The sequence below is a fragment of the Chinchilla lanigera genome, unplaced genomic scaffold (genome assembly GCF_000276665.1).
Source record: "Chinchilla lanigera isolate Chin_1 unplaced genomic scaffold, ChiLan1.0 scaffold00009, whole genome shotgun sequence".
NCBI lineage: Eukaryota > Metazoa > Chordata > Mammalia > Rodentia > Chinchillidae > Chinchilla > Chinchilla lanigera.
Genome location: NW_004955410.1, coordinates 32,815,588 through 32,837,517, shown reverse-complemented (window position 1 = coordinate 32,837,517; position 21,930 = coordinate 32,815,588). Strand labels below are relative to the sequence as shown.

The 21,930-nt window shown below is 37.8% G+C and overlaps 1 protein-coding gene across 1 annotated transcript in view; it reads left to right on the top strand.

Annotated features, from left to right (window-relative positions):
• Positions 1-21,930, top strand: part of Pde1c (phosphodiesterase 1C, calmodulin-dependent 70kDa) — a gene marked incomplete in the record, with an annotated part of 467,041 nt that overhangs the window by 420,243 nt on the left and 24,868 nt on the right. The window contains 1 exon segment of the mRNA XM_013510635.1: positions 4,959-5,036. Within this exon segment, the coding sequence (XP_013366089.1) occupies positions 4,959-5,036 (78 nt within the window).

The following is a 21,930-nucleotide window of genomic DNA, read 5'->3' as shown; positions in this document are numbered from 1 at the left end:
AAATTCAAAGTGTAAATAATTTAAAGAGCAAAATGACAGATAGATAATAGAGAAGGAGACAGATCTTGGGTAAATAGGAAGAGTATCTAGAGTATCTGCTCATTAACTAGTACCAAAAAAACTTTAAAAAGTGCCATAGCCTAGAACAACTATTCAATTTAATTAGAGTTTATGGTCTCCTATTAAAGAGTTAGAGGGCCTCATAAACCACCCCTCTCTTTCCTTCCTGAGCTATAAACCGAGACATAGATGATGCCAAAATCCGGAAGCCAATGGCCAATGTACTAGCTCTGCTAGACATGGGCAATTTTCCTGAGCACCTAGCTTCTTGGCACATGGACCTGAGCTGAGCAGTCAGACAGGTGCAAGGACTTACCCCACTCAGCAGCAACAGCAAGAGTTTGTGTCTTGTGAGAAACGTCTCAAAGGTGAATGGGAAATAGGTGGCTGAGTTGAGCTTTACATGCTCAGCTTCTGCTCCTGGATAGATCAGTGTTTCTTTTACAATCTATCCTGGATAGATCAGGCACAGAAGGAGAAGGGCAGGATATTTCTTTTCTCATTTTTTTTTTTTTTTTTTGTTTAGCATAGTGAGCTAAAAATCTCCTTCCTTTAGTAAAAACAGTAATTGTAATAACACGACTATTTATTGCATGTTTAATGATTGCTATACCTGAAATTTTTACCTCATATTAAAATCATTTAAAGTTCTAACAACTCTACCAGGTGGAAACATGTATTCCCGTCTTGTAGAGAGGAACATAGAGATGTAGACAGAGTGAATCACTTGCTTAAGGTCAACCAATAATTAAGGAGAGGTCACAGGTCAAATCCAGTTTCGTGAGTCCCCACCTCACAGTCAGTTACCAGCATATTCTTAATATTTTCCAGGTTTATTGCCTTTGGGGGATGGGTACTGGGGAAAGAGGAGACTTAACTGGTGTCCAAAAGAAGTTTGTAAGCTGCCTTTTCCAAGGGCTGGCACACTTTTTCTGTAATGCACCAGTTGTAAACATTTTAGGCTTTGTGGGTCAGATGATGTGTCCCAACCCCTCAAAGCTGCCGTTAGGGTAAAAGAAACTACAGGTGATACATAAAGTGAGTAGGACTATACTCCAGTAAAACTTCATTTAAGGAAATTAAAATTTGAATTCTATCTAGTTTTCATGTCACAAAATACTCATCTTTTGTCTGTAACCCTGTAAATGTGTGAAAGCCATTCTCAGTTTGTGGGTCATACATAAGCAGGGAGTGGGACAAGCCTTGGCATCAATGAGAAAAACCACTAAGCATAAATCAGCTGGCCACAGGGAACATGTCAATCCTACAGACTCAGAGAGGGAGGACGGGGGCGTAATCTGTTCAGATGATGATTGTGGGGAGAGTCGAAAAGACAAAACAGGAGCTCAAGTCTACAACTAGACTGACTTGATTTCAAAACTCTGTTTACTTCCCCAAGAAAGTAGCCATCTACCCTTTCTCTTAAAAATTAAGTATTTAATGAGAGGTGGGAAAAGAAATCAATTTAGAGCAATAATAAGAGAGGCTAATGGTGGTTGGGGACTTTGTTACAGCAGCCTAATTAAAATGATTTATAACTGCCCAGACAGGCTCTTTGGTTTCCCCCGTTTATTGAGTAGCAGCTCATATCAGCCATTACTCAAGTACAACCCATGGGAAATTACCTAATAGGTTCTGTTTGGGAAGTGTCATCAAACAAACATGTGTCACTTTCCAGAACTCTTCTTCATGGGCTGCCAAAGACATTTTCCATGTTAAGACTGAAGGGCATTCATTGGTACAGAGGTTCTAGAGGTTTGGTCCCCTCTTGGTGATTATGGGATCCTCTAAACATTGTTTTCCAACAAGGCAACTTATTCCTCCAGCCTCCCTAGTCATGGCTGAGAAGACAGGCTGCAGGGGCTACTGGCCAGCATCCAGCACAATGAAACATTGAGATGCTGATTTCTCACAGATACTCTGGTCTTGCAGCAGTTGCGGGTAAAGCTCCAGGTCAGAACTACCCAGCAGGCAGAAAATAGAGGGCATTAAGTATGTGAACCTTCCTGTAGAGAAGAAGGATCACTTTGCTTCAGGGAATTAACTTGACAACAGGGCTTGAGATCCTTGAGTTCCTATGTAGCTTCTCCAAACAGGCAAAAGCCAATATTTGGACTGTTTCGTGGAACTTCCAAAAGAACCCTTCTCTTGTGGTAGCTTAAATCCAACTTGTTTTGACCTGGCCAAAGTAGATGCCCCTTCTCAATGCTTCCAGCTAGTTCATCCAGTTTCAGGATTAAGAAAGGCAGAGAACCCAGGAAATAAATGTATTGACTTCTAATTTAATTTAGAATGTGTGTGTGGTTTGTGGAATATAACACAACTAACAGTGGCCTTGAATTATCCTTAGGTAGGATAATTTTTTCATAGGTCTGCAGGGCAAAGTAATTAGAAATGGAAACCTGAACTCTAAAACTTGAGCTTTCCTGGAAAACTATAAATGGAGAGCTTGAACTTTAGAATCAGACCCATTTGTTTGGCCTGTGGTATTACTTCATCTACTCCTTGAATTCATAGTGCATAAGATGGGGATGATAATATATTTCTTTTTTTTTTTTTTTTTTTTTTGGTTTTTCTCCGGTACTGGGAATCAAACCCACGACTTTGCGCTTGCCAGGCAGGCGCTGTGCTGCTGAGCTAAATTCCCAGCCCCATGATAATATATTTCAGAACAGTTCCCTACAAAGAAGCAAAATTTGTAAGATTAATTGGCCATTTGTTCCAAAATGATGTTAATCATACTTATGGTAATTAATTTGATAAGTACCTATAAAACAAATAAATAAATCTGATGCTCATTACAAAAAGCCTTTAAAAAGGAGGGTGGTGAAAGGGAAGGGGAAAAAAGAATTGAGACATGCTATATACATGTATCAGTTTCCCAAAATAAATATAATAATTATGTACTGCAAATATGTATTAATAACAATAAAAATGTTTTAGTGACAATTTTCAACAAAAAAATTGGAAATAAAAATTTCTGAAATTTATAGTTCTAAGCACTTCACCACTTTCTAGCTTTGGAAGGCATACAAAAAAAGCTATTTTTGTTACCTGAAAATCATGGTGATCATTGTGACTTCTACATTTGGTTGTTGTGAAGATGCATGATATAATTTATATAAAGTGGGTAAAATAGTGTATGGCAAAAGCTTAAGGAATGACAATTATAACTGTCATTGGTCCTGTTCTCAACTGCTCAATCTATAGACATTTTGGAGTGGCATTAATTTTATTGCGAATTAGAACTCTGTTTTTTTTCAGCTACTATTCACTGAAATACCTTTCTTTTTGGAAAGAATTGCTACTGTATTAAAAAAAAAAAAACTTACAGTGATACCAGACAAGAGGCTTAAACCAAACCTACAGTAGTTGACAGGAACATTTTTGCCACCAGGGGGAGATGCAGCTGCAAGGTTGAACTCAGAAGTGAAGTCAGGTAGCGTTTCAAACCTATGTTGGTGGAGTTGACCTAGATAGACTGACCAGTGTTCACCTATCTGCCTGAAAGGAGGAAAAGATCAAATGTGGAAAAATCCTCAATCCTTTGGTCAGTCAGTTGATTATTCAGGAAGTTGGTCATTTAGTGAATGAGTCTTTTGTAAGTGTTTCCATTTTCCATAACACTGCCTTATAAAGAGATTGTTGTAAGAATGTCATGAAACGATGTAGGCAAAGCGTTTAGCCCATTGCCTGACACAAAGTTTTTAAAAAACTGATCTCCTGTTCTCATACACACATCTTTGAAGCTCTGCTTACTCCAATTATTAAGATCTTTTTGCTTTAGTAAATACAGAGTATTTGAGTAGTAACGTATTCTTGACTTTATGCAGGCCAGAAAGAAAACTTCCGTTAGCAAGACTGGTAGCGAAAATATACAAAACTCCAACATAAGGCTGGAGGAAGGAATACATGTCCTTTTCATGTTACGTTGGCCTATGATTGAGAGACTTGCCCAAGGATTATCAGATTATCCTATTCTACACAAGGGCCAGGACTTTTTCTTTTTCTTTTTTTTGGTAAAGAACCAGATAGATAGACAATGTTTGTGCCCTATGTGCCTGTGTAGCAGCTATCCCCCTCTGTCATTGTGGCATGCAAGCAGCTGTGGCCATGTGTGAATAGTGGGCATACTTGCATGCCGGTAGAACTCTTTTTGGCTTTACTAAGGGGCCTTTGAGCCATAATTTCCTGATTCTGTTTTTGGGGAATATGGCTGAGTTTAACTCTGCTATCTACTCTTTGACCGGTGTAATTGTGAAGTTATACACTACCTCAGAGGTTTTTGATGAGAGAAGATAATCCCAGAGGATGTAGGTTTATTGACTGTGGGATGTAAAAATGTCCTCTCTATCTTAATCTTATTTTAACATACTTTAAAATGCCCATAAGTACCTATTCCCTGGTAACAAGCATATCATTTAGCTCTGGTTTAGAATAAAAAGCAACTGTCACTGAGTGATATACCAGAAAATACATTAGTATTTACATACTTTAAATGCAGTTACCATTATGCCCATAAGGGAGGCACTAGTATCGCCATTTTGCAGATAAGACTGAAGCGGAGAGATGTGAAATAGCTATTCATTAGTAGAGCTAACATTTAAACCACATTTTTTCTCATTCCAAGCCTAACAGTGGAACTTAATCACCTTTCCTGGAAGATAAACACCAGTGACTTAAGTACAAGCCTGTCTGACAGGAACTTTCCATCTTAATTTTTTTATTTTCCAATTTCCAGAATTTAACATGTGGTTACAAAAGATATTTACACTCAGACATGTACTCCCTCAGACTATAAACTATGCTGCATTTTTTAACCGTGACAGGTTGAAAGATATTTATAACATCCCCCTCAGCTGTATACATATATTGTTTGTCATATTGATTACTTCCAGGTGATTTAAAAGATGGTAAAAACAAGACAGACAAGAAGGATCACTCGAATGTCGGAAATGATACAAAGAAAACAGATGGTAAGAGTATTATTCCCATTACATTTTTCCATAAAATGTATTATTATTGTAAGCTTGTTAAACACATACCTGAAATTTGAAATAGTGGTTGTTCATATACTCTTATCCCCTGAAAAAAACACTTCACTGCATTTGAAGAGTACTATTATCTCTTTTTCAATAATTTATGAATTATTGCTATATCTTTTCCTCTCCACCATACTCTCTCCATTACATATTCTTTTTTCTATTTTGGGTTTTTTTTTAGGCAAGTTCTCTCTATGACTTCTCCGTTATAAACGATGTCCATACTCTTCTTTTTCTCTGTTTTTTTTTTTTTTTTGGTCCTAAAATTGATAAAGTTAATTCTGGACTTGATGATTATCATGCAATGGAGTAACACATACTACTACAGTGTTTATGACTTTCTGGTCATGTATCTATTTTCTTTTTTTCTTTTTTTTTTTTACCTTAAATAAGTTACTACTTTTGGCAAAAACAAAACCAGGAATCTGTTCAGAGTTACACGGGAAACACTGTGTAGAGTTATAGAATATGGTTTGGCCAGCAGGTATAAGTCCAAAAAGCAATGGCAATAGAAACCAGAGTCAGAGTGAGCCTACACTGCAAAACGTTTCAGGAGCATTGCATTTACTTTCATGAACAACATTCCACCCCTTGTAAAACTGAAAAATTAAGATACAGTACCTTCTATGCTTTGAACTATCAGATTGAGAAATATTCCCTCTCCTTTTACATACTCTCCATTGTTCCCATTGTAACATAGGCTCATTCTTAACTATTCCTTAGTTCATAGACATATTAGGTTAAGCGTGAAAGTTTCCTGGGAGTGGTTTTGTTAGGAGTTGCAGTCTCTCTTTGAGTCATTTGTCCAGGAGCCACTGTATTTGATGCTAAGATATTCTTTGAGTAGTATGCCTAGAATCCTATGAAAAACAAATGCTAGGGCTAAGTCTTCACGTTGAAGTGAAAGAAGACATTTGGACACAAATCCTCATGCATCTTCAAATAGAAGCAGCCCATTCAGCTTTCAGCTATAAGCCATAATAACCTGCTGTCTTTATTTATAGGCATAAACTCTGCTTTCAAACTTTTCCTTTTAATATCACATAAAGAATTCACTCCAGGTGTCTTATCACTTAATTTGTGGGGAACTCACACCTGCAATTTTTCACCAACTTGTTTATACAAATGAAAACCACTTGCCTAATAAGCATACTCTCCTTGAATAATTGTAAGAAGTGAATTACAGATATATAAAATAGAATTCAAAATGACAACCTCCCATCCAGACTCTCTTGTGGGAAAGGCCCTTCCAATACTGAGGGGTCCTTGCCAGGCATCATTAAACCCAAGTCAAGGCAGCCCAAGCCGGAAAATGTGCAGTGGAAGAATGGTGTCAGCCATAAACCCAGTAACCAGACACCTGCCCCTTCTGCATTTAGCTCTTTGCTCTCTGATCTGAATTTTGATAGCGTAAAAACCCAGGATAAATTGAGTCCCAAATCTCTCAGAAGGAATCTTGACTTTTATGGAAATTTTGTATTAGCTGTAGATAGCTGCTATAATGCCATGATTTGGATATTGTGGATTAAATTTTCTTACCTTCATCGCTCCCTCTTTTTTATTTGTGCCTCCTTTAACTGACTTGTTCCCAAGTATTTAAAAGACTGAAATAATTTATGGAAAGATATGAAATAGATTCTGTGTTCTATCACACAAATAATGTAAAATTTAATCATGTAATGAGAAGGATTCTTTCTTGTTCTCATGGAACCTTAAACAGGTTGCTGTAAATAGCCGTAACATCTAACCCCTTTTCCTCCACTGCTTCAAGAAAAACCTTGAATTTGCAAGCTTGTGCACAAATATAGGTACAAACAGCTTTGTATTTGACTTCACTGGTAAACTAAGAAGACTTGGCATTAACATAGAGCAATGAGCTTCAGTGATATAAACTATTTTAGACCTTTGCCAGAAGTAAAGCTAGTTCTTGATGTCATGAAGTGGAAAAGATTTTGGTGAATCTCACCTACCTTTCCTGTTTGGTCATTAAAACCTACTGCTTTAGAAAACTTTACAAAGGGAGTATATACATTAGTAAATATATTTATTTTTGTACATGAAGTAGAAATAACATTTTGAGCATTTACTGTATCCTGTTGTTTGACAATGGGGGCAAGGATTGATTTAACTTTCAATAATCTTACTCCCAATCCTTGAAAACCATTAGTGAATGGCTCTCTATAATTTTTCAGAAGGGGTATACAGGAATAATTCATGCCCACTGTGAGCTAACCCACCGAGGTTTACCGTTGTAGCATTGTAAACATTTAGAGAGAAACCCTGTTGTGATTCCCCACTCCCATGACCCTGGGCATGCACGGAGGGAAAGAGTGTGTGCTGAAACGGTAAATTACATCTTGGCATAATGAGTACAGTGCAGTTGCACATTATCTCTGTCGAGCTCCTGGAGGTGCTTTTTAGTACCCTAGAGCAATAATTTTCTAACTGACTTCAAAGAATGGATATCCTTTGAAAGTACTTTGCTTGCCTCTGGGGAGAAATGTACTAGTATAAAAAGGTCTAGGTCTCTGAACCAAGATTTCTATTAGTGCTTAAAGTTTTCCATGGTCGTTAGGACACTTGCAGGGTACCATGAAAGTGAATTCTTTTCAGTGCATTCCTACCCATGTTTGTAACAGCGTTGTTTCTTGGATCTTCCTCAGTTTATTATAGTTGCTCAAAAATACAAACATGACCCTCCCTTTATTTGACCCCATTAATAGAGACATAGAAATAGCCGCCTTTTGTGTCTCTCAAAAGATTAATTATAACTAGATCCTGCATGGTTCTCAGCCAAATCCCTAGGAGGGAGTTCAGCTGGAGCTTTTCCTTCACTGAACGTTAATTCTGGGAATTAGAGTATTTATGGATGTTGGTTCATGAACTTTAACAGTAAGCTGTGAATAGGGGAAAGGGTAGATGAAAGATAATCTATGAATGTCTGCTTTTGCCGGAGAAGTAATAAGAACTGGATTGACTGCATGAAGCTGGACTGTCCTGATACCTGTTTCTACTGTTAGACTGGGCCTGCCAGGAAAAGTCACTGTGGATCATCTGTGTTTCCTGAATCCTGACCGTGCCAAGGGGCCTCTTCTATGACACCCCTTTGTCCAGTCTTCTTTTTAGCTCACACCTTCAGCCATCACATTTATAGATATCTTGGGGGCAGATTATTATTTGTGTTCACTTGTATCATCCTTTATTGCTTTCTCAGGGCTTTAATTTTGATGATATTTTACAGTTTTAAGGCTAATGTTCTCAAATGTTTTCATTCTCAGTATTATTTATCCTATGTAGCCTATCATATTTTAACAAGCTCCACTCAAGCGTAACGATGTCCTCAGATTACATGATGTGGGAAATAGGCCAAGGTTAGTGAAAATCTTGGAGAACCCTAGCTGTTACCTATCCTCTTCTCTCATACCAAGACAATATCACCATAGCAATAATCTTGATCCTTTCTAACACCTTTAAAATTAAACCTTTATAACCTCAGTGTTAACTGTTCGTAGTAATGTATGATTTTCACTACACCTCACTATGGGTCATATCCTTAAAATCAACATCTGCTGACCTGAGGTGGTCTATAAAAATAATTAATACCACTGTTTGAGTTTTGAGTTTGTTTCTACCTCCAAGGATAACATTTTTTTTAGTTCTGTATTTATCTATGTAGTGACATAAAGAAAGCATATTTCTTTAGTGAAGGAATTGTCCTTCACAGCAAAATCCAGCAAGCTTGTGGGTTATTTTCCATAAGTATCAAGGGACCAGACATCTGGAATGCTCTGGGTCCCACTTAACAGGAGTCATCACAAAAACACATGTTCTGATTAATATTCCATTTCCTTTAGCCATGTGTTTGTTGAAACTCCTGTGATCCATTTATTTAGCATCCCAACAGTAGGTAAAAGCTATGGTTTAGCCTGAAGAGACATGAAATATTTGTTTTTTAGAAGTATTTTTAGACTCTATTTTCTCAAAGTAGTTTAACAAATCTCTAAAATTCTACTCTTACCTCCCTGTCAGAAGAAAACAACAAAGAGTTGTAAATGAAGGGGAGAACTGCATTATTTTTAGGTACCTATTATATGAGGCCATCTGGATAAGACTTCACTAATTAGACTGTAAAGTGTTTTGTTACTCAAACTCTTCTATTTATACATTTCACACATTTTCTGGTTAATTTTGGAATCTGTGCAGTAGATTGACCCAACAACAAGAGTTATTTTGAGTTTAATGATGTTGAAACTCAAAATAATTGGGTTTTTGGGTGGATTTGGGAGGAAATCTATTAACCACTCCATAGTGGAGTAACACGTGGTCAGATAGGATAAACCTAAAAAAATCAATTCGCTCCTTTTTGCCATGAACTTTGTATTCTGGGATTAAAGCCTGTCACTTACTCATGATTCTAGCACTGATGAGTCATGGTGAATCAGAGCAGTAAACTCTTTGGTTACAACCATCCATCTCAAACTGATGCATTTTAAATATAATATTAGGTTCACTGAATGTCCTTGTGCTCTTCAAGGAGGTATATAATGGAGCTCCTCATGGTGGATTATAAAGACGGAAGGTGACACGTGGCTATCATTGTCCTCTTGTTTGTAGGGTTTTGTGTTCTTGAAAATCATATATGTGATATCCAAGCAGAAACTAAAATTGTATATATGTGTGTGTGTGTGTGTGTGTATGTGTGGATATGTTTTATATATATGTATATATGACACAAGATTGGTAGGTTTAAAGAAGTTAAATTATCTTGAGCTAAGGAAAACTGATATTGATTCATGCTTTCTACATAGCTGCAGCTATTTAGACCCCAGTCTTTTACCAAATAACTACACAGTTGATGTATTGAATAAAAGTATGTTGCACTTCTTGTTAATGACAAAATTAATCCTTGAAAACAACTTTTCTCTGCAATTATTAGTATATAAACGTTCATTGTTTCACTGTTATCTTCTAGGCATTTTGTTAGGCTCATAATGCACCACTGTATTTTAATGAGATTTGATTTTATAGAAAGAATTAAAATTTTAGAACTGCTAGGGAAAAAGTGTTTTTTTTTCTTTTTTCCTTATTAGTGATTCTTAGTAATTATGAAATAAATATTTACTTGTTTCCTCCTAGAAAATTGTATTTTGTCAGAGCCTACACAAACAATTGGAGAAACAAAAGTAACAACACATTAGCACAAAGAAGCTATTATTTATAAAAATTCTTGAAAATAACAGCTACCTTCGAAACAATTACTTGCCAAAGCCGGGACCTAGGCCTGTTTGCATTGTTCATGCCATTTTTTTGTCTAGACACCCACATGCTCAAAAAGCTGAATTAAAGTGCAAGTTCAATTAAGTGTTCCAGCTTCCCCCTCGTGATTTATTCTTAGCAGTCTCCACGGAAGGGCACCCTGATCTTCGAGTGACGACATCTGTGTTCTTAGTATTACCAGCTACAGTGTGTGCGATTTTTATTGTGCACCCTGGAGTCATAGTGAAAACATGAAAGAATTTTTTTTTTCTTTCATTCATTCTGAAGCATTTGGTGCTTTTCCTGAACTAAGAAAAGTGAGAAAAACAAAAGCAGTTAGAATGTTCCAGGTCAAAAATCCAAGCGTCACACTCTCCCTTGTGGAGAGGGTGCTTAACTCTGCCCTCACCTGCACCTCTGTGAGCAAGAGCTGCTAGCTGTCACCAGAGCAGCAGCAGGAGCTGCTGGTGCCTGTCTTTCACTTACTGCCAAGTGTGGGCTGGGCCCTCGGACACTTGGAGAATTGAGTGTTTTAATGGTTCCTTAAGTATTAATGTGCTAAGTTTGTAAAACAGAAAGTAACAGCAGGAAGATTTCCTGGGGAATGTGGACAGAAGAGCAGAGATAGTGAATCAGTATATTAAATTTGCAAAGAAAGAACATGTAAAATAAAGGAAGAGGGAAATGAGGAAAAATTGAGAAGGAAAGGTTGTCACTAGCATTATTCTGAGTGGTATCACAGATGCTGTGGATCAGTAGGAAAGATGAAGAAGGAGGGCCAGAAACAGACCTATCCTTCAAAACAGACCTGTCCTTCAAACTGTTCTTATTCTGTGTGTTGGATAGAATGGTGCATTTTAGCAGATGATGGCATAAGTAAGGTTTTAGAAAGTTGTATTTTCACGAATCTCCCCCATTCATTCTCATTCTCTGTATGTGTCTCTGTCTTTCTCTGTCCCTCCATATATAATAATGAATGATCCAAGTGTCATGTTTTAACAGTGCTATAACCCTGGTATATACATTCTAAATTAATTTAGGACAGTCCTACTACAATCACATCCTCTACTATTTGGAGAAGAAATCAGGTACACATTGAAAGTAGCCATTTAAAAGAGTTGTTACAAGCTTAGGGAAAGCAAAATCTATACCTGGATGAAGCCTAATGGCAATCTCCAAGTATTATTTTTCTTCGTGTTTGCTTATTATTAAAAAACAAAATCAAGACCTATTCATATGACCAAGAGAATACTTTTTGGCATTTAAAATTGGGTTTGGTTTCACCAGGTTTGTTCTTCCTTTGCCTTTCTCTTTGGCATTTTATAATTTAGTTGCCCACTGTGTCATTATGTTGTTTTGTAAAAAGTTGATTTCATAGAAAGGCAGCTATGGCATTTTTCCTGGAAAATCTGAATTTTAGCCCTTTCTGTCTTTGACCAAGTTAGCTTGGGTGAATTTGCATTTGGATGGTAGTTGAATGAAGCTGTAAAAACAACCCAGTTAATAAAAATGAAAAAAAGAAACATTTGCAATGTTTTTTAAGCCCAGTGCCAGATCCTTATGAAATTTGCTTCATTGGCTTTTTATTTATTATTTAGGAATAAACATTAGGATTTATAAACAGATTTTTAGAGTCAAATCCTATTAACTTAAACTTTAGCCATTTCTTAAAATAATGGTCTTTATACCAAATGGTTGTGTAATCTATACATAACAATTCCACTTATCAGGATAAATAATATAGGAGGAAGGGAATAAACAAAGCCAAAGTATTTTAAACCTATCTCCCATTCCTAGCAACAAAGTTGTTGAGATATTATGTTTCATTTCCTTAGGCTAAATACATATTTGTGAATTCATATGCTTTGTGTTTCAAAGCCATCACAGTTCCCCTTGTGAGATATAAGATGTCTTTGATTAAAGGGTAGATAAGTGAAGGGATGACTCTACTGCAGTCTTTTCTGGAATTATTTCAAGATAGGACTAGTTCCCATTTCAATTTATCAGTCAATCCCTCTTTAAAAAGTTTGTGAATTTACCTACTTCTTGTGCACCCCCCCCAAAAGTGGGTAGAGAATCAATAGAATTCAAAGCAGCTATTCCAAAAAGTCACACATCTTGGTGCAATATAAAATGACCTCTTACTCCTGTCTTTAGGCTCCTCATTTTCATATATAGTATTTTTTGGTCTTGCTGACTCTTACTCAATTTCTGTTTAAACTGAAAACAAATACACAAACTCAAAACACAGTGAAAGTCAAAGATTAGAAAAATGGTGGAGACAGGTGCTAATGGTGGAGACAGTGCTTTCCCATCATGTTTATCTATCACGTCTACTTCGTACTTGCTTCACTTCCTTTCCATGAAAAAAAAAATAATTATTTGCTGAGTATGTGCTGTGATTGGCATTGCTTTACATGCAGCAAGGATTAAAACGATGAATGCTTCCCTACTCTCCAACAGTCTGTAGTCTAGAGCAGAATATCATCCTGTGCAGAGCTATGAAACTAGGCACCTTTGGCCTAAGAGATTCTTAAGCCAAAGTTACTTTAAGAGGGCATGAGTTTCAGAAGGCCAGGATGGTGGTTGGCATCATACTCAATTTTGGAGCACATACCTCTTGTTCTTTACTGTGGATTGATTGTACTTAGCAAACACACATACATTTTAAACACTTAAAGCTTTGTATATTTGCTACTTTCCTTGATCTTTTGACCAATGGTCAAGAGGAAATTCTATAGCCAGAGGGAATTCTCCACTGTACCACTGAAGCAATACTTAGAAAGGGAGGAAGATCTCTTCTCCTTGGCCCCTGGATTCCACTGAAACTCTGAATGCACCTCCTCTTCAGCCTGGGAACTCATAGGAGACAGCAGGCCACTATTAACCCAGGCTGCACCATTCTCCTTGTTGGCTAATTGGGCCTCACTGGGTTTTGATGGTAGTCTTTGTCAGCTAAACCCAGGTGCCTGTTCTTAGCTTCCTTCCAATGGATCTGTTATTTAAAAGATCTAACTCAACCTTATGTTATCATAAAAAAAATTATGTTTTGTGTCTAAGGCCTGGGAATATCATTTAAGGTGCTTAGTACCCCATGACCATCTGAAAGGAATCTCATTACATATGACCTTAAGGTGATAATGGCAGGACCAGAGCACCAAGGAGAAAGACCTGTCTCATAGCTCCCCTGTGGACCAAAGTGTGCATAGCTGTAAACATCAATGGAAAATTTCTAATCCTTGATCTCACTTTTTGTTTGATCTGCTTCCTTCACTGGCGTGTTTTCAATGCTAGTATCAGAGGAGAGTGATTGGGCAGAAGCTTTTCTTTTTTCTGTTGCTTTTTCCCAAATGAGCAAATGTGCTAATAGAGGATAAACAACAGAACATCAAGACCTGAATAAAGAAAGAGGAACAGCAGGAGGCCCAGATCAACGGCCCCTGGAAAACTGAGAATAGACTGTAATCACAATAGCTCAGAAAGAGCTGTCCTAATTCCCAACTAGTTTTCTGCCCAATTTCAGCTAAATCTTATTTGGAAGCAGATTCTTAGTCTTTAAGATTGGATGAGGAACTTTCCTTGTCCTGAACTGCCTGGAGCATCTCTGTAGATGATGATGTTACCCTTCTTAAAGTCTAAGCCACTGCACCCCTGTCCTTCTAGATCCTTGCACAGGAGGCAACTTGTAACTAGAAGGCATGATGAATCGCAGAGCCTGCAATACCAATGGCAACCAGTAATATAGTGAGGATTTTGTCATTTTAAATTCTGTCCAAGACTAATGAGGCTACATGAGGTGGAGTGTACCGAGTCAAAAAAAACCAGTGGCCTCTATTTCCATTCACTTAGTCTTATTTCTATCTGTGTCTTTTCCTCCACCCCTTCCCTTTGGGTTTAGTGGAGAATTCAGAAGATTTACCCATCTACGTAATGATTTTGGCTGGGGCATGTCTTATTTTAATTGTCTTCGGGAATCTTCTAAGGGTGGGGCAAGAATTCTGAGAGAGAAGAGCATTGCTTTTTGCATAGAAATGATTGAGATTAGATGAATCAGGTTGCTTCTAATCCCACTGACAGACTGGCAGCCACTTTCCTCATGATTGCAAAATAAAGTGGTTTAATATCCATATTGCATGAACCAAATATTTAATAATCTGCTTTAAAGCGACTATTAAGTTTGCAAATATATCAGTGTTTAAAGGTCTCCTCTGAGATTTCCCACTCCTGGATAGAATGAATCTTGATACAAAGGACCACTATGGCCAGTCTTGACTGTTTAATTGATCCCTTGTTTTTTTGTCCCCCCAGATTTTCTTCTCTTAAGACCTGGAGGCTGGAGGGAGGGAAAGGCAGCATTGACACTTTTCTTTTTCTTTTTCTTTTTTTCAGATTCAGAAGAGTAAAAAGACTCACACACACTAAAAGAAGCTGCCAGTGTCTTGCATCATTTTAGCTGAGCTTCTTCATTCTTCTTCTCCTTCTTCCACAGAGACCCTTATCTGGGGAAGGTGTACAACTGTCAAAAGCAAGACCCCCCCTCCCCGGCTTTCTCTCAGGTCATCTCCCAAGGGTGACGACTTGGGGGTTGGCTTGAGGTGTTAGAACTCTGAGGAATTTCCCCCTGATCAAATAAAACCACTTTGGATTTTTGCACAAACATGAAGGGGCTTCCTCAAAAATCCTTTGCAAATGATTGGGCTTTCACGGCACCTGACTGGCCTGATGAGAAAGGACATCCTGGATATGCTGGGAGAGGCCTGCGAAAGCCACACACAGTAATCGCCATTTTATGACTGTCAATGCCATTACTTTAAATGCTGTTGTTTTTCTACTGGCTACTGATGGTGGATACAGCCACCCTGGCTTTCATTACAGCTGAAAAGATGATTCCGATCTCTGGATCTTTCCTGGGTTGGGAACCATTCATTTTCTCCAATTTCTTTTCAGACCTAAAAATTATTCTTATGCTTTTTTCCATTTGTATTATATGAAATGGCTTGGGTTTTTTTTTTTTTTTAAAGGAATCTGTATTTGATGCTTAATTTATTTTATCTGTGCAGTCATGAGTATAAACCTCAGTGTGGCAGCAGGTGACCATACTGTCAGGTGGGAACTCCATTGTTTTCACTGGGTAGCATCTCTTACTAAAAGTTACTGAAATGTTGACCACTGGCTGGTCCGGTCCTCGTGTTACCACTTTTTTTTTCTTTCCTTTTTGTAATTCAGGGAAATAATAAGGGAACTAGTATCAGGGAGATAGGTCAGGTCATGCTTTTAGTTTGAGTGAGTCTTTTAAAACTAGCTAGGAGCTGACTTATAGCACAAATAGCAAAAAAGAATAATAGATGTGTCAGGGAAAGGGAATAGTGATGTAGTCCCCTGAAACCAAATGAGAAGTGTGATAGCTAGAGTGCAGTGCAAAAGGTGTGATGTTTATGAGTCTAAGTGGTCTGATTTGGAGAAAGTGATTCTTACAACGTGGCTTTGGCAACAAGTCCTTGTCAAGAGTAAAGCACATGAATACTCTGTGCTGAATCAGGATTAGTAAAAGGAAGAAAGTGAGCCAGGCTATGGGCTGAAGTGTAATCCCACTATGATTTAATTTCTATGTTAAAAGCACACAAAAAAAATTTAAAAGCCTCTGCATCACTAAGACAAAATGTTGGTATTTCACCAGACAGAAAGAGCGAGACTGGATGTGCCTAGACGGGCTTTGGATCCTTGAAATATTTCACAACAGAAAGACGTGCAGAGCTTTATTGTACAGAGCACACAGTAGTGCGCTGCTGTCTGCGCGGGTTGCTTCTGTCAGTCTTTGGCTTCATAATGACACATTTTTCCATTGCTCTCTCTGCTTCCCTAACTGACACAGTGAGTCATGTGATCAAAAATTTAAATGACTTCAGGTGCCTAAACAGTTCACATACATGAGTAAAGTAAGCCCTGCCATATCACAACTACTGTGATACATGGCAATTTATAAGGGGCGTGGGCGTCAGGGAATAAGGAACAGTGAAGAATTGGCGAGGGTGGGTACTGTCAAAAGGAGGCAGTCCACAGTCAGCTGCTAGCTTTGTGCTATGTAGATAGAGATGAGGGGTACTAATTACTAAGATTTTATGTAAATACTTTTCAAATTTTTGCATATTGGCAACTAACTCAGAAATTTACACTGCACTGGTCAAACAAAACATAGCTATGAGTTACGTGCAACCCATGGGACATAATTTGCAAACTATGTTTTTACAGGTGGTATGATTTTGTATAGGAAGTAAATACAGCCAAGTGTATGTCAACTCTTGACACTGAAACCTGGACCTTTTACCTCATTTCTATTCTGTATTTTTGTATGTGGAGCTTTTTGGCCAACCGAAATAGAATGTCTACAGCTTCCATTTTATATTCCAGTAAGCAACACTATATAGTATTTTAAAAAGAAATAGGAACATAGCCATTTTTTCTAGCATTAATAAAGATGGAAATGTTTTTCATTTGCTTTATGTCATTAATTAGCAAAAACAGTGGGAAGAGAATTTTATACCATATAGAACTTTACCTAGAATGCTCAGTGAGGATAACAAAAGCTCCAGCTTTACATCTCTTAAGAGTGTTTTGAAGACACATTGAGTAAAAGTACAAAGTTATCCGTTGAAGAAAATGCAAAACAATGTGTTATTATGTTGTGAATTGCTACTAAACATTAAAGTAATTCATCTAAATCAGTATCAATTGGAAAAGCAATATTTTCCAAGCTCTGGCTCATTTTCGATGGTGTTTTAATTCTGTTGAAACAGCTTCCCGCGAGTTGAGTGGCAACACAGAACAAACATTATTCCACTGCACCCGTGGTGTCACCGTACTCTGGTATACACACTGCCTGAGGGCTTGCACACCCGAATCAAGATTGACTAGAATGTGGAGACCGCGGTAGAACCATCCTTACTACTAATAAACCACAGGTTCTATACCTCCTTAGATAGAACATGACAGAACCTTGCATTTGGGTCTCCATGTCCCTAAATACCTGCACACTGTGTTAATCTGCAAGGGTTGGCGGCATCACAACTCATTCTTAGGGAGAGCTGCACTCCCTTTTTTATTTATGCCTACTTTTCCTAGGTTATGAGTCCAATAACTTATGGAACCAAGCAAAAGGCTTCTTTCTATGTCTAACCTATTCATTCAAATGGACTTTTTTCCACTTTCCATGTCATTCTTGGAGCTTTTTAAAACTATTGAAAATATCTGATAGGACCCCATTATGGAGCTATTATACTTAGCAATAACATGATATGAAACCTTGGAACCCCCCCATATAATCTAATGCATATGTGCATTTCATTTGCAGAGTTAAAGATACTATATTTTCCACCTGGAATCATGTCTTTAGTAAGTGTAAAAATGAAAAATAAAGAGCATAAAATGAGAAAGACAGCAGACACGAAAGATGAATATGGATGAATACTGTAATCCATATTTTGGGAATAAGGTTGCTTGGCTTTCCACTATTACTTCTTGCTTGGGTCACTTTCCTTTAGATATAGGGCTAGATAAATAGAACGTGTAATATATTTTCTTCTACTGTTACTTAATATCTGAGCAAAGACTTAGATGTTAGAAATTACTTTGTAATATTTCTCATAGAGTTTGGATTACAAACCAAAAGAGAACACCTTCTCCTCATAAGCTAGAGAAGATTCTGATATTGAAAACCTATGTATGTAGAATTACATCCCAAAGAAAGAAGATATAGGGAATTCAGGTGACATTTTTTCTCAGGTCCTGAAATGTCCACACAAATCACAGGAATCATAGCACGGGCCCACCATGGCACCCAATACCCAGTCAGCATTTGGGAAACACATGTAAAATTATTGAATGCAATTGCACTATCCTCCTGTAGATGCAAACAAAACTCAAATTTGCCTGAAAACGTACTCAGAATCTGCTCTCCACCAACCACATCACTATGTTCATGAGGCTTATATTCTAAGTATATGCAGACGTACCCTGAGAGATAGGAAATAGCAGATAATTCAGGGGAAGTTGTCAAAGCCAAAGTTATGAAAAAATAAATTTAAAATGTCCATGGCTTTCTAATTGAAGAGCAAACAAAAACAGAACAAAAGAACCCCAGAAGAAAACAGAATTTATCTGAGAATGGTGTACCAAATGGATAATGGCACACGTCTATATGAAACACCAGTGGTTTTATTTAGAGCCTAATTTGAAACCTTTAAGAGTTAAAATAGACTCTCCTGGAGCAAATAGGAGGTTCTGTATGTGCAGCATGAGAAATCGTTGCAAAGCTATGTTCCACCGGTATAAGGTGGATACAGCACTGAACCATAACAAAATGAGATGTTAAAGAACATAATGTTGCAATCATGATGTTTTATTGGCTCTTATTCATGAACAAATGGAGAGTAATGCTTGTAATTCATCAACAGTGATTCATGATTAAAGACCTCATTATCTTTGGGAAAATGTATTTTATGAAGAAATCGTAATGAATAGCAACAAGATTTTATGGAACATCCCTCTGGGAACCAAGAGACATATTACCTCAAGGCCAGATTTCAGTTTTTTAACATTTCCTATCTTCAAAGGCACTGATGGGCAGCAAAGTGTCACTACAGTTAGAGCGGAACCAGTGCGACCTATACTAGGCAGCTTGTCTGATTAGTGAATGTGGGTCAAGGGAGGTTAGAAAAATAGGAAGTAGGCCTCTGGAGGTCTGCACTGGTCCTTTGTAAAAGACAGGTGCTTCTCCAGAAAGGCCAAGCAGGAATTGTTTCATTGGAAGAACTTGCTTTCACATTAAATAACCCAGGGATGGAGTGGGAGACTTAGACAATAAAGTTCAAGAAGGTCAAATTTAAACCTCACACCTGAGATGAATTGACATATATTCTGGCTTCTGTCCCCGAGCAGAAGTGGATTAACCCTGGCAATGGCAGACTTCACCACATGAACGTGGATCCACTTGAATTTGCCATTATAGAGCCCGGAGATGCCGAGAGTGATACATGGGCCCTGTCAGCTCTCTTAGAGCACTGATTCAGTTTCCCCTGGAGAGACCTTGCCACCCTTTCCTGGGATAAATGCTGGCTGAAGCTGGCCACAGTGGGTGCCACCCGGGGGTCCATCATCTCTGCTTTGGTCAGCTTTAGCTCTTACTCCTGCACTTTACCTTGCATTTTTCATGGGAGCTCAATTCTGTACTGCATTTCTCAGTCAGTTTATGGTGCAGTGTAACTGATTTAAAATAAAGCCCCTTAAAACCCAATGGCTTCTAAGATTGCTTCAGAGGCACATCTTGAAATCCTCTTCATCCTGTCGTAATGTCTTGGACTGGGGATTTGTATTCTCTGCGTGTAGCGAGGGGGTATATGTGTGATGGTACGGAATTACAGGCACATACTAATATACACAGATTTATAGTAAAAATCTACAGCCATAAGTATTGTCTAGTAACTGATTCTAGAGATAGTACTATAAGATACATCTTTTCCTTTTATCTTGCTTTGATATTTTTATACAGTTTTATATGCTATTAAATTTTTTAAAATATACTATGTTCATTTCTGGAGCTCAGTTAGGTTTATATCAGCTTTTGTGCCTACTGTAAGGCCAGATTCTTCCCAAATATCACCATCTAACTTAAGTATCTTTACTCCATTTCATATCTTTTTTTCACCCTTTCCTTCTTCTACACTTTTTTACCTTTTAAAAAGTTGTTCATTTACCTCTGTTGAGGTAAGCCATTCTGCTTACAATATCACTTTAGTACACAGAAACACAAAGTAATGGGGGAAAGTACCACCTTCCAGTGGAATCCACATGAAGGAACATTGTGTCTCAAAGGCAGGACAGGGGTAGGTTGGGAGGAAAGATTTGATTGGTGAAGGGAAGCAAGAAGAAGGAAATGCTTATGGGAGATCACTTGCTCAAAGAAAAGTGAGTCACTTGGAGGCCAGTCACATATTGTTATCTTCCCTTAGTGTACAGTGTAATTTTTACTGTCACAGGGTTTTTCTCCTTAGGATGTTATACCCTCACTATGGGCTGTAGCCTGTCTCCTGGTAAGGGCTCTGGCCATATGTGAATGGAAAACCCAGCTCATCTCCTCAGCCTTAGATTTTGCTGCATTTCAAGTCTGAATCAATGTCAAGAATGTTTAGCAAGACTCAAAAGAGAAAGGCCAGCAGAATCAAAATCCCAAACTACCATCCAGATCATGCTGAATACATAGTTCTTTGGAAGAATAAGGAAGGGATTTCTGGATATGTTCTTCAGATGCTCTTCCAAAGGGAAGGTGGAGGTGGATTTTATTTTACAGCACATATTATGTACTTCCACGATGTGAAATATGCTCTGGCAAAAAAAAAAAAAAAAGTGCTGGTCGCAGTTTGAGTTCATGCATCAGAGGGTAAGAGAATGAGTGTCCATGCTGAAGAAGAATGTTCTGTTTCCTATGATGCTGCTATGTATTAAAATAACCCATCCAAATGCCATAGCTTCATATCTCCAAATGCAAAGTTTAATCATCGGGTTTCATGTCAAACGGTATGCAAAGCTGCTGTCAAAGAATTAAAGTTGTGTTTATCGTAAGTGTTTATTTCACAAATGAGCCTGACAGTCATGCAATGTATAATTTCCCCCCAGGATCTAATAATGAGTATGTACTTGTATGTTCATCTCCTAATTACCAAATAAAAACAATGAATTAACCTCTTAATTGGAAATTGAAAAATTAAAAGGTTGTTTAAGTTTTAAAAAATTGTTGTCTACATTCTGTCCTTAGACATACGGCTTTTCAAACTTTACCGTCTGTCTTCCAATCACCACATAACGCCAAAGTACCAAGTGCCTTCACCTATGAACTGGTAGATGCTCCTAGAACATGACTCCATTATGGTTCATAGCATCTTTTTTGAATGATGTATGAGGTAGACAAGTTATCAGAAGCTCCTCTAAGGCATGAGAAACTTCAGCATTCATTGGATTAGGCTGACTTCTAAAGATCATTTTCCATCAGGGTACAATAATATTAATGGTTTTACAGCCCTGTGATACTAACTTTCAAATACCTCACTTTTTTCTTTCTCTGGAAAGGTCTATACTTGGGAACATTTTCCTGCTCTTCAGGAATCTGACTAGCAAATAGTCATTACCCTTGTTTGTGGGAACACAAGTGGTGTAATAGTATCAGCTCCCAGCCTGTTTCCTTGAAATTGGCCACTAAGAAGAGACCCCCTAGTAGTGACAAGGTCTATTATACAAATGCCACCTCCCTGGTGAGCTGCCTTTTCATATTGTTCTTGCATAGTAAAGCCACTGGATTGTTACTCATTTTGAAAAATATAATCTTTCAGAGTCCACCTCTGCTCTGTGCAATCTGGTTGCATTATAAAAGCATTATTCTTATCAGGCCATTAATAAAAACTAAAAATCACTTGTAAGACCCTACAACAATTAAGCACTGTCAATAGTGTACTTCCTTGTGGTCTTTTACTATGTGATTTTACACAGCTAAGGCTGTACAGTATACTTAATTTTGCATTATGGC